The sequence below is a fragment of the Trachypithecus francoisi genome, unplaced genomic scaffold (assembly GCF_009764315.1).
Source record: "Trachypithecus francoisi isolate TF-2019V2 unplaced genomic scaffold, Tfra_2.0 Lachesis_group5, whole genome shotgun sequence".
Taxonomy (NCBI): Eukaryota; Metazoa; Chordata; class Mammalia; order Primates; family Cercopithecidae; genus Trachypithecus; species Trachypithecus francoisi.
In genome coordinates, this window is record NW_022681470.1 from 137,966,414 (window position 1) to 137,979,070 (window position 12,657).

Here is a 12,657-nt window from a genome sequence, read left to right on the forward strand (position 1 = left end):
ACCAGGGACACACCCCATTTCATGCATCACATGTTGACTTTGAGGGCTGTATAGTTGCTCTGGAATTAGAACTTGTGCTCCCCATTGTTGTAATAAATCTCTCCCCCCTACATTTATAGGTACAGAAGTTACAGTTGTCGAATAGTCCCAGGTTGTCCATTGGGCCCTTCACAATGCAAAATATTACTACTTTGATATACTTCAGGGGCTTTACCAACTCCACCTATGTTAAATTGAGTAGGTTGAATTGGCCATGCGGACGGCCAGTGGTGTAGAGAAATGATTGAAATGTCCACTCCTGTATCTACCAAACCTTTAAATTTCTTTCCCTGAATAGTTATTTCACAGGTAGGAACTATATCAGTAATTTGATTCACCCAGTTAGCTACTTTGCCTTGTTTATTTGTGGTTCCAAATACTCCTGTTCATTTAATTTCACTTTTCCCCATTTCCACATATGGCACAATCAGGAGTTATGCTTCCATGGCTCTGCTTTCCAGGGAACAGAAGTAGATAAAACAATTTGAATTTCCCATTGTAATCTGAATCAGTGACTCCTGTATGTACTTGCACTCCTTTTAAATTTAAACTAGATCTACCTAGAAGTAATCAGATTGTCCCCACTGACAAGGGTCCACAGATCCCTGTTGGAACTTTTTGTAGGGGTTCCCCAGGCAGAAGACTCACAGCTTTTGTGCAGCATAAATCTACTGTGGCACTACTGGCTGTGGTGGGGGACAGATATTGTATAAGGGTGAGGGAATGAATGGCCTCAGCTGGAAATGCCTCGTTTTGGAACAGGCCCCTCATGGTGTTTCCCAAATTTAAAAGGAAAAGGCTCAAATGTAGCTATATTTCCCTGTTGATCTGGGGGTGTATCCTAACAGGGAACTGCCAAGCCTCTATATCACCCTTTCATCTAGCTTGCTGAATTCCTGCCTGAGTAGAACTGAGAGCTGTTACTAGAGATGCTGCTCAAACAGTCATTGAGGAAACTACTTTTCACCCAGTGTCCTCCAGAAAAGAAAGATCTGGCAGGTCAGGCCACTCTTTTTCTTCAAAATAAGGAGGGGGTGCAGAAGGGTAGGGATGAACACTTCCTCCTTTGCTGCTTTAGCTTTAGCTGGCAAACAAACTTGCTCTGTCATCTCTTCTATTACTTCGTTATACTCTCCTTCCTCCTCCTCCTCAGCGTGAAAAGGTTCCAAGTTGGAAGGAACCAGAGCTCACGCTTGTTCCATTGTTACCCTGATGCTTCCGAGCTCCCCTTACTCACCATGGGCATTGCTTAAGAGTACTTGGGTATCCTCCGGCTTAGTTCCACATTCTCCAACCATTACTCCTGTGACCCTTCGACCCGGGTTCGAGCCCCACATATGGACCCCACTTGCCAAGACCAGCTGAGTCGTGGAGACCTTAACCCAGCAGCACTAGAGGAATTAAAGACACACACAGAGAAATACAGAGTGTGGAGTGGGAAATCAGGGCACTGACAGCCTTCAGAGCTGAGAGCCATGAACAGAGATTTACCCACATATTTATTGACAGCAAGCCAGTGATAAGCATTGTTTCTGTAGATTATAGGTTAACTAAAAGTATTCCTTTCAGGAAACAAAGGGATGGGCCAAAACAAAAGGATGGGCTCTGGCTAGTTATCTGCAGCAGGAGCATGTCCTTAAGGCACAGATCGCTTATGCTATTGTTTGTGGTTTAGGAACACCTTTAAGTGGTTTTCTGCCCTGGATGGATTAGGTGTTCCTTGCCCTCATTCTGGTAAACCAACAACCTTCAGCGTGGACATCACAGCCGTCAAGAACTTGTCACAGTGCTGCAGAGATTTTGTTTATGGCCAGTTTATGGCCAGATTTGGGGGCCTGTTCCCAACACCTAAGTCTCTATCACAGCATGATGGCTGAATTGGCAGCCAGTACCACCAGGCATCCTGCATCATCACTGCAGGAGATAAGTTCCATCCTAGTACCCTGTCTGGGAAATAGTGCACCCACAGTCCCCTGTCTTACTAAGTTTATGGGGTAACAACAGGGAGTGGTCTTTAGGAAATAAATCTGACCTGGTGTTTTGGTTTTGTGAGTGGGAGGTATTCTCAGCTGTCTCCCCACAGGGAGAGAGCCTATTATCCCCTATGCATTCTAGACTTCTGGAGCAGAGTCACCAGTTTAAATCCCTATCCCTTGTAAAGGGAGATTGTATTGAAAATGTGTTTAAAATATCAAGGAAGGCTTTATTCAGCACAATTGTAATATGTGTCATGAGAACTATAATACGGAGTGAGATTACAGTTCTGTATATTACATTTCTCATGACACGTAATAGGCTGTCTCCGAGTTTAATCTCCTTCCTATATTACAGGGCAAGATGAGGGAAAGGATGGAACTTGGTGAGGTGTCAACAGTTAGGGAAGAGAAAGTTGATGAATTATCATGAGTGGGGGAAATTGAACTTGATTGGAATACCAAGTTTTGGTCAGGGGGATTCTCTGTGAACTGCCTTAAAAGGGTTTTTGCTGTAACTGGGCTCTGCAGAAGAAGGCCAAAGCCTAGACAAGAAAAGGGCTGTGAGCTCAAGTTTGGTCAAAGAAGGAGTCCTAGCTAGGTGCAGTGGCTCACAGCTGTAATCCCAGCACTTTGGGAGGCCGAGGTGGGTGAATCACAAGGTCAGGAGTTCGAGACCAGCTTGGCCAATATGGTCTCTACTAAAAACAAAAAAATTAGCTGGGTGTAGTAGTGGGCGCCTGTAATCCCAGCTACTTGGGAAGCTGAGGCAGGAGAATCAGTTGAACCTGGGAGGCAGAGGTTGCAGTGAGCCGAGATTGCACCACTGCTCTCCAGCCTGGGCGGCAGAGTGAGACTACTCCGTCTCAAAAACAAAACAAAACAAAAAAACAGGAGTCCTTAAGACCCTTGTAGCTTAGCGCTGTTTTTTGTTTTGTTTTGTTTTGTTTTTGTTTTGCTTCTTTTGAGACGGAGTCTCACTCTGTCACCTAGGCTGGAGTGCAATGGTGTGATCTCGGCTCACAGCAACCTCTGCCTCCGTAGTTCAAGCTATTCTCCTGCCTCAGCCTCCCCAGTAGCTGGTATTACAGGTGCCCGTCACTATACCCAGCTCATTTTTGTCTTTCTAGTAGAGACAGGGTTTCACCATGTTAGTTAGGCTTGTCTTGAACTGACCTCAGGTGATCCACCCACCTCGGCCTCCTAAAGTGCTGGGATTACAGGCGTGAGCCACCGCGCTCGGCTAGCTCTTAGGAATGACAATAAATCCCTAAATTTCTGGTTTTCTCGCTACATTTCAAAACACTCAGTCCTCTCTCGAAAGGACGTCTTCAATTATGTGTTTCTCATGATGCATTTGAAACAGCTGCAGTATTTAAATTGTTTATTTTTTACTTTAATAAATGGCTATATTTAAAATGTTATTATTTTATGAGTACTTTTCATGAGAGAAAGTGCTCAATAGCCACCAAAAACTACAGTGTGTGAAATAATTATGCCTGTTGACTCCTGATGTTGAGCACCACTTCATATACTTATTGGTCATTTCTATGTATTGGAGAAATGTAATTCAAATACTTTTGCCCTTTTTAAAAAAAAAAATTTTTTTTTTTGAGACAGAGTCTTGCTCTGTTGCCCTGGCTGGAGTGCGGTGGTGTGATCTTGGCTCACTGCAGTATCTGCCTCTCGGGTTCCAGCGATTCTCCTGCCTCAGCCTCCTGGGTAGGTGGGATTACAAGCATGCGCCACCATACCTGGCTAAATTTTTTTTTTGTTTTTGAGACCAAGTCTCACTCTGTTGCCCAGGCTGGAATGCAGCGGCATGAGCTCATGAGTTTTGTTTTTTTTTTTTTTTTTTTTTTTGAGGCGGAGTCTCACTCTGTCGCCCAGGCTGGAGTGCAGTGGCCGGATCTCAGCTCACTGCAAGCTCCGCCTCCCGGGTTTACGCCATTCTCCTGCCTCAGCCTCCCCAGTAGCTGGGACTACAGGCGCCCGCCATCTCGCCCGGCTAGTTTTTTTTGTATTTTTAGTAGAGACGGGGTTTCACCGTGTTAGCCAGGATGGTCTCGATCTCCTGACCTCGTGATCCGCCCATCTCGGCCTCCCAAAGTGCTGGGATTACAGGCTTGAGCCACCGCGCCCGGCCAAGTTTTTGTTTTAGTTATCTATGATTCATCATTTAGATTGATAAGACCCCTTGTAAAATCCAGTTTTTTGGTTTTTGTTTCTGCTGCAGGAATCAGAACAAAACTCACTTTCTAGATAACATCAAAGGTGGCCGGGCGCGGTGGCTCAAGCCTGTAATCCCAGCACTTTGGGAGGCCGAGACGGGCGGATCACGAGATCAGGAGATCGAGACCATCCTGGCTAATACGGTGAAACCCTGTCTCTACTTAAAAATACAAAAAACTAGCCGGGCGACGAGGCGGGCGCCTGTAGTCCCAGCTACTCGGGAGGCTGAGGCAGGAGAATGGCGTAAACCCGGGAGGCGGAGCTTGCAGTGAGCTGAGATCTGGCCACTGCACTCCAGCCTGGGTGGCAGAGCAAGACTCCGTCTCAAAAAAAAAAAAAAAAAAAAACATCAAAGGTTAAACTTTGTGCATAGGCATTTTTTTCAAGGATATGCAGCCTCAGGACTGTTAATGTTAACTTTTTCTGCACAGGAATTTGGAGGACTTTGTTATGGCAGGTGCTGTACTCCCACTTTACAAACAAACATTGGGGCAGCCCAGGCAGCACACCTTTCTGGATTTGCCAAAAATACACATTTTCCTATTCTACTGTTGCTTTACCACATGGTTCAGTTGTAGCCTCAGAATTACTTTATAGAAGAAGCTGAGTGTAGACAGAGAGTATGAGGTCTGATGGTCATGGAATACTTGTTTTGAGTCCACAGCATCATGGGAACTTCTTGGGAATAGAGTATAGGCTCCCAGTGCTGTTAGTCTTACCCATCCTCCTCTATACATGTGAGATGTTTCAGGATTCAGTGGCCTTTGAGGATGTGGCTGTGACCTTCACCCAAGAGGAATGGGCTTTGCTGGATCCTTCCCAGAAAACTCTCTATAGAGATGTGATGCAGGAAACCTTCAGGAACCTGGCCTCTGTAGGTAAGGGTGACAATATTACTTCCCTCAGTAAATGAGAGAACAAGTATTTTTAGCTCATGTATGCTGCTGAGTGATTTACAGTGTGGATAGGGAATATTTGATAAAGGAAGCATGCTTGCAGTGTACCATGAATATAGAATCAAGTAATTTTTAAAATAATTTTATACTAATTCAAGATTATTTTCCTTGTTCTGTGTTGTAGGGAAAAAATGGAAAGCCCAGAACATATATGTAGAGTATAAGAATCTAAAGAGAAACCTAAGGTAACTTGCACTAACAAGACAAAGAAGTGTCTCTCTAGAAAATCTTAGAATGGGAAAAAATGTTTAAAAAAAAAGAAAAGAAATGAAATAAGCACCATTTCAATCTATTTATTCTTAGAAAATTTTCTCTGAACACATATTGAAGGGTGATGTAGGCTTGACACAATGGCTCAGGCCTATATTTCAGCCCTTTGGGAGGTTCAGGCTGGAGAATTACTTCAGTCCAGGAGTTTGAGGCCATACTAAGCCACAATGGCATCACTGCACCCCTCCCTGCCTGGGCAAGAGTGTGGGACCCTGACTTAAAAACAAATTTAAAAAGACAGATATTTAGTATTTGTAAAATAGTTTACTTTAAAATAGTATTCAGAGAGGTTGGGTGCGGTGGCTTACGCCTATAATCCCAGCACTTTGGAAGGCCGAGGAGGGCGGATCACTTGAGGTCAGGAGTTCAAGAGCAGCCTGGCCAACATAGTGAAACCCTGTCTCTACTAAAAGTATAAAAATTAGCTGGGCATCATGGTGGACACCTGTTATCTCAGCTACCCGGGAGGCTGAGGCAGGAGAATCACTTGAACCCAGGAGGGCGAGGTTGCAGTGAGCCCAGTGAACCCAGAGGTGAGTTTGCCCCACTGCATTCCAGCCTGGACGAGAGAGTGAGTCTCCATCTCAAAGAAAAAGAAAGAAAAAAAAAAGGAAAACAGTATTCAGAAGCCTTCTATCATCTTTTTTGATAATAGATATAGCTGGGGCCATCTTGTAGAGCCTGTGGTCCATTCAAATTCAGACAGGGCAGAAATCCTACAGTTTGCTGGATGATGTTAAAAATGGAAGTGCAGGCCAGGCATGGTGGCTCACGCCTATAATCCAAGCATTTTGGGAAACCAAAGCAGGTGGATCACCTGAGGTCAGGAGTTTGAGACCAGTCTGGCCAACATGGTGAAACCCTGTCTCTACTAAAATACAAAAAATTAGCTGGGTGTGGTGTCATGCGCCTGTAGTCCCAGCTACTTAGGAGGCTGAGGCAGAAAAATTGCTTGAACTCAGGAGGCGGAAGTTGCAGTGAGCCAAGATCACACCACTACACTCCAGCCTGGGCAAAAGAGTGAGACTCCATCTCAAAAAAAAAGAAAAAATGTAAGTGCAATACTTGTGAATGAATATAAAATCACTGATAAGCAGACCCATTACAATGTACTTCTCATTGTTCACAGAATTTTTGTGGGAGAGAGACTCTTTGAAAGTAAAGAAGATCATCAGCAAGCAGAAATTTTGACCCTGGTTCCAGATGACATGCTGAAGAAGAAAACAACTACTGGAGTAAAATCATGCAAAAGCAGTGTGTATGGAAAAGTAGGCAGTGCTCATTCATCTCTTAATAGGCACATCAGAGATAACACTGGACACAAGGCATATGAGTATCAAGAATATGGACAGAAACCATACAAATGTAAATACTGTAAAAAACCTTTCAACTGTCTCTCCTCTGTTCAGACACATGAAAGGGCTCATAGTGGAAGGAAACTCTATGTTTGTGAGGAATGCAGAAAAACATTTATTTCCCATTCAAGCCTTCAAAGACACATGATAATGCACAGTGGAGATGGGCCTTATAAGTGTAACTTTTGTGGGAAAGCCTTGATGTTTCTCAGTTTGTATCTTATCCATAAACGAACTCACACTGGAGAGAAACCGTATGAATGTAAACAGTGTGGGAAAGCCTTTAGTCATTCTAGTAGCCTTCGAATACATGAAAGAACTCACACCGGGGAGAAGCCTTATGAATGCAGTGAATGTGGTAAGGCATTCCATAGTTCCACATGCTTCCATGCTCATAAAAGAACTCACACTGGGGAGAAGCCATATGAATGTAAACAGTGTGGGAAAGCCTTCAGCTCTTTCCATTCCTTTCAAATACATGAAAGAACTCACACTGGGGAGAAGCCATATGAATGCAAGGAATGTGGAAAAGCCTTCAAGTGTCCCAGTTCTGTTCGTAGACACGAAAGAACCCATTCTAGGAAAAAACCCTATGAATGTAAACATTGTGGGAAAGTATTATCTTATCTTACCAGCTTTCAGAACCACCTGGGAATGCACATTGGAGAGATATCTCATAAATGTAAGATATGTGGCAAAGCCTTTTATTCTCCCAGTTCACTTCAAACACATGAAAAAACGCACACTGGAGAGAAACCATACAAATGCAACCAATGTGGTAAAGCCTTTAATTCTTCCAGTTCCTTTCGATATCATGAAAGGACTCACACTGGAGAGAAACCTTATGAGTGTAAGCAATGTGGGAAAGCCTTCAGATCTGCCTCACTCCTTCAAACGCATGGTAGGACTCACACAGGAGAGAAACCCTATGCATGTAAGGAATGTGGAAAACCATTTAGTAATTTCTCTTTCTTTCAAATACATGAAAGGATGCACAGAGAAGAGAAGCCATATGAATGTAAGGGTTACGGGAAAGCATTCAGTTTGCCCAGTTTATTTCATAGACATGAAAGGACTTACACTGGAAGGAAAACCTATGAATGCAAGCAGTGTGGCAGATCCTTCAATTGTTCGAGTTCCTTTCGATATCATGGAAGGACTCACACTGGAGAGAAACCCTATGAATGCAAGCAATGTGGAAAAGCCTTCAGATCTGCCTCACAGCTTCAAATTCACGGAAGGACTCACACTGGAGAGAAACCTTATGAATGTAAGCAGTGTGGGAAGGCCTTTGGATCTGCCTCACACCTTCAAATGCATGGAAGGACTCACACTGGAGAGAAACCCTATGAATGTAAGCAGTGTGGGAAATCTTTTGGATGTGCCTCGCGACTTCAAATGCATGGAAGGACTCACACTGGAGAGAAACCGTATAAATGTAAGCAATGTGGGAAGGCTTTTGGATGTCCCTCAAACCTTCGAAGGCATGGAAGGACTCACACTGGAGAGAAACCCTATAAATGTAAGCAATGTGGGAAAGTCTTTAGATGTTCTTCACAACTTCAAGTGCACGGAAGGACTCACTGCATGGGCACCCCATAACCCCAGGCTTTAGGAGGCTGAGGTGGGAGGACTGCTTAAGCCCAGGAGTTCAAGACCAGCCTGGGCAACATGGTGAGACTCTATCATAAAAAATAGATAAATAAAAAGACTTCCAGTTGGTGGTAATGGCAGTTGAGAAATCCATGGCTGGGATACAATGGCATCTGCTGGGCAGGGCAGATAAGTGACAGAGGGAGAATGGGTGGCCAGGGAGCTACTGGAACAAAATGGTGGTCTGGGTCCCACAGCAGCAATGACTTTAAAGGCCAGGGAGAGGTGGGAAAAGGTGAGGGCTCCCAGGATGCAATGCCAGAGACATGGTGATGTCCTTAGGTCCAGGACTGCTGGGGGCAGTGGCACCTGAGGGAGGTAGGTGTGGAAGGGCATCCTTGTGTGGACCGGGGAGGGAGCACGAAGGAGCACAGGGTAAAGTTCAAATCATGGCTGAGGCCAGTTCAAGCTGAGGGTAAAGGTGCCTGGGGGAGGGCATGAGAGTCAAGTCAGGTTTGGGGGACAGGGCAGAGAGTTTCTAAGTTGTGTGTATCTGCGGAGGGATCCAGCATGACTGGGTCCAGTCAGGGAGTTAGGGGCATTCAGAGTGAAGGGTTGGATCCTGGACATTTGTGCAGGCCAGGAAGGAAGAGGAAAGTGGTGGCAGGCAGCATAGAGTTCATGGGTATTGGGTGTGTGTCCTGCCAACCTCACATCATGCAAAAATGTAGGACTGAGTTGTGAAGAGTTTATTCAAGTGAAAAGCTGGGAATAGCCATTCAAGAAAACACACACTCCAGAGAAATGGGCACAGGGCTCCAAAGACAAGAGTTCTTTCGTAGATTTTCAATGAATCATTTTCACCAGTCCTAACAGTCTTCAGGCCACCTTTCCTTCTGTTCCAACTACTCTCCTTGTATCCTTGGGAAGGTTTGTGATGCTGTCCTGTTTGGAAAAGCCACACTGCTCTCTTTACACTTTACAGTAGTTTGGTTTGGATCATTTCTGTGCTGTGCTCAGATGCTCCTTCCTTCATCTAAGGTTGAGGAAAAGGAGACATCTGACCCATCCGTGTGTGTTTGTGAAACAGGCAGCAGCAAATAATTATTCAGTTTTAGGAATTAGCCTCACACTGCAGGGAGAGGTCAGAGCCCTTCGGGGGAATATTTATGAACAAATAACAGATGATTAAATTCTCCAGAGCAAATAACTTTTCTACTTGAGAATAACGTGTTTCTAGTTAACTTATGCAGTTCATTCAGCAATCTAATGTTTCATGTAATACTGATGATCCTACTAATTATTCTGATATTCTCTACTTAATGCTTAATGAAAAATATGGCACTTCAAAATAGCTTCTGCAGCAAGGCAAGATACATTTTTTTTTTTTTTTTGAGACGGAGTCTCGCTCTGTCACCCAGGCTGGAGTGCAGTGGCCGGATCTCAGCTCACTGCAAGCTCCGCCTCCCGGGTTTACGCCATTCTCTCGCCTCAGCCTCCCCAGTAGCTGGGACTACAGGTGCCCGCCATCTCGCCCAGCTAATTTTTTGTATTTTTTTAGTAGAGACGGGGTTTCACCGTGTTAGCCAGGATGGTCTCGATCTCCTGACCTCGTGATCCGCCCGTCTCGGCCTCCCAAAGTGCTGGGATTACAGGCTTGAGCCACCGCGCCCGACCAAGGCAAGATACATTTTAAGACTCTTTTCTGGGCTGGGTGTGGTGGCTCACGCCTGTAATCCCAACACTTTGGGAGGCCGAGAAGGGCAGATCACGAGGTCAGGAGATCGAGACCATGCTGGCTAATATGATGAAACCCCGTCTCTACTAAAAAAAATACAAAAATATTAGCTGGGCATAGTGGTGGGTGCCTGTAGTCCCAGCTATTCGGGAGGCTGAGGCAGGAGAAAAGCGGGAACCCTGGAGGTGGAGCTTGTAGTGAGCCAAAGATCACACAACTGCACTCTAGCCTAGGTAATGGAGTAAGACTCCTCAAAAAAAAAAAAAAAAAAAAAAAGACCCTTTTCCCCAAAGCATACTGGAATTCACAATTATAAAGAAATGTGGGTCAGGTGCGGTGGCTCATTCCTGTAATCTTAGCACACTGAGAGGCCAAGGTGGGTGGATTGCCTGAGCTCAGGAGGCAGCCTGGGCAACACGGTGAAACCTTATCTCTATTGAAAATACAAAAAAAAAATTAGCTGGGCATAGTGGCGGACACCTGTAGCCTCAGCTACTCAGGAGGATGAGGCATGAGAATTCCTTGAACCCAGGAGGTGGAGGTTGCAGTGAGCTGTGATTGCATCATTTCACTCCAGCCTGGGTGACACAGCAAGACTCCGTCTCAAGAAAAAAAAAAAGGGAATGTAGAACAGAACTGGGGTCCACTCATGTTGCCCAGGAAAACTAGCTATTTACACTAAGGTTTGATGGGCTAGAAAGGCTTTTTACTGCAGAGCCCCAGGCAAGAAGGGCCAGGAAAGTAAAGGTTCAAATCCTGGCCTCCCCGAAGGCACGGTGGCTCATGCCTGTAATCCCAGTGTTGGGGGAGGCTGAGGCAGGTGGATCACCTGAGGTCAGAAGTTTGAGACCAGCCTGGGCAACATGGTAAAACCCCATCTCTACTAAAAATACCAAATTAACCAGGTGTGGTGGCGTGCACGTGTAATCCCAGTTACTCGGGAGGCTGAGGCAGGAGAATCATTTGAACCCAGGAGATGGAGGTTGCAGTAAGCTAAGATCACACCATTGCATTCCAGCCTGGGCAAAAAGAGTGAAACTCTGTCTCAAAAAGAATAAAAAGTAAAACAAACAAAAAAAAATGTTATGCTTTGTTGTGTGTTTGAGAAAACATCTGACTCTGTTGCCCAGGCTGGAGTACAGTGGTGCCTTCATGGCTCACTGTAGCCTCCAATTCCTGGGCTCAAGCGATCCTCTCACCTCAACCTCCCCCGTCGCTGAGACTACAGGTGTTCACCACTACTCCTGGGTAATTTTACTTTTTTTTGCAGAGATGAGGACTCCGTATGTTGCCTAAACTGGTTTGGAACTCCTGAGCTAACGCGATCTTTCTGGTTAGGCCTTGTAAAGTGCTGGGATTACAATGGGACCTGATAGCACTCAGAGATATGCCAACAGTCCAAGAGCAAAATTTTTTTGCAGGGGGTGGGAGGGGAAGGGCTATTTTCAATTTCATTTCAGAGTTAAACTATAAGCTAAATTCCCTCCCAAGGTTTGTTTGGCCTATGCCCAGGCATGAACAAGGACAGCTTGGAGGTTAGAAGCAAGATGGAGTCAGGTCAGATCTCTTTTCACTGTACTAATTGTCTCATTTATAATTTTTGTAAAGGTGGTTTCAATCTCTCCCTTTGGGTTTCATAACACCTTATTGTTAAGGTGCGGACTATAAAGATGGACAAAGGATGAAGACCACTTTAACTTCTTCCTGCTGACAGGGGATGTAGTGGGGGTAGGTGCTTACCCCAAAGTGTGAGGAGTGGAACCACTTTGCAGCCATCTGGGCATACTCATGTAGGCTGCGTTGGGGCTCAAAGGCTTGCATGACAAAGGCAGTATTCTCATCTATAGTTTAAGTACAGTGTTAATATTTATGCAAACAGCATACTATAGTTTTAGCACAGAAGAGTGAACTATAAGGTAAATAATGAGTCCCAGGATAAAGAGTTGAAGTCTTAGCTTCAGAAGCCTTTGTAGAATTGATCTTAAGCTCTGAGGGATACAAGTAAAAAGCTCTGAGAACTGACCAGGTGTGGTAGCTCACGCCTGTAATCTCAGCACTTTGAGAGACCAAGATGCGTGGATCACCTGAGGTCAGGTGTTTGAGACCAGCCTGACCAACATAATAAAACCCCGTCTCGGCTGGGCGCAGTGGCTCACGTCGGTATTCCCAGCACTTTGGGAGGCCGAGGTGGGCGGATCACGAGGTCAGGAGATCGAGACCATCCTGGCTAACACGGTGAAACTCCGTCTTAGGCCGGGCGTGGTGGCTCAAGCCTGTAATCCCAGCACTTTGAGAGGCCGAGACGGGCAGATCACAAGGTCAGGAGATGGAGACCACCCTGCTAACATGGTGAAACCCCGTCTCTACTAGAAAAATACAAAAAACTAGCCGGGCGAGGTGGTGGGCACCTGTAGTCCCAGCTACTTGGAGGCTGAGGCAGGAGAATGGCGGGAACCCAGGAGGCGGAGCTTGCAGTGAGCTGAGATCCGGCCACTGCACTC

The 12,657-nt window shown here is 45.4% G+C and overlaps 1 protein-coding gene across 8 annotated transcripts in view; it reads left to right on the forward strand.

Moving 5' to 3' along the window:
* The window catches only part of ZNF433 (zinc finger protein 433), an 83,074-nt gene extending 70,820 nt beyond the window's left edge, over positions 1-12,254 (forward strand). For 2 of the 8 annotated variants that reach the window (XM_033195418.1, XM_033195416.1), the window contains exons 2-4: positions 4,996-5,122; positions 5,325-5,385; positions 6,600-8,542. In XM_033195418.1, coding sequence (XP_033051309.1) covers positions 4,996-5,122; positions 5,325-5,385; positions 6,600-8,427 — 2,016 coding nt within the window. In that variant the 3' untranslated portion in view covers positions 8,428-8,542. Of the gene's footprint in view, positions 1-4,159; positions 4,287-4,599; positions 5,123-5,324; positions 5,386-6,480; positions 6,523-6,599; positions 8,543-11,764 lie in introns of those variants that run through there. The other 6 variants (XR_004433527.1, XM_033195414.1, XM_033195415.1 and 3 more) reach the window with 6 other exon arrangements.
* The last annotated feature ends 403 nt before the right edge of the window (positions 12,255-12,657 follow it).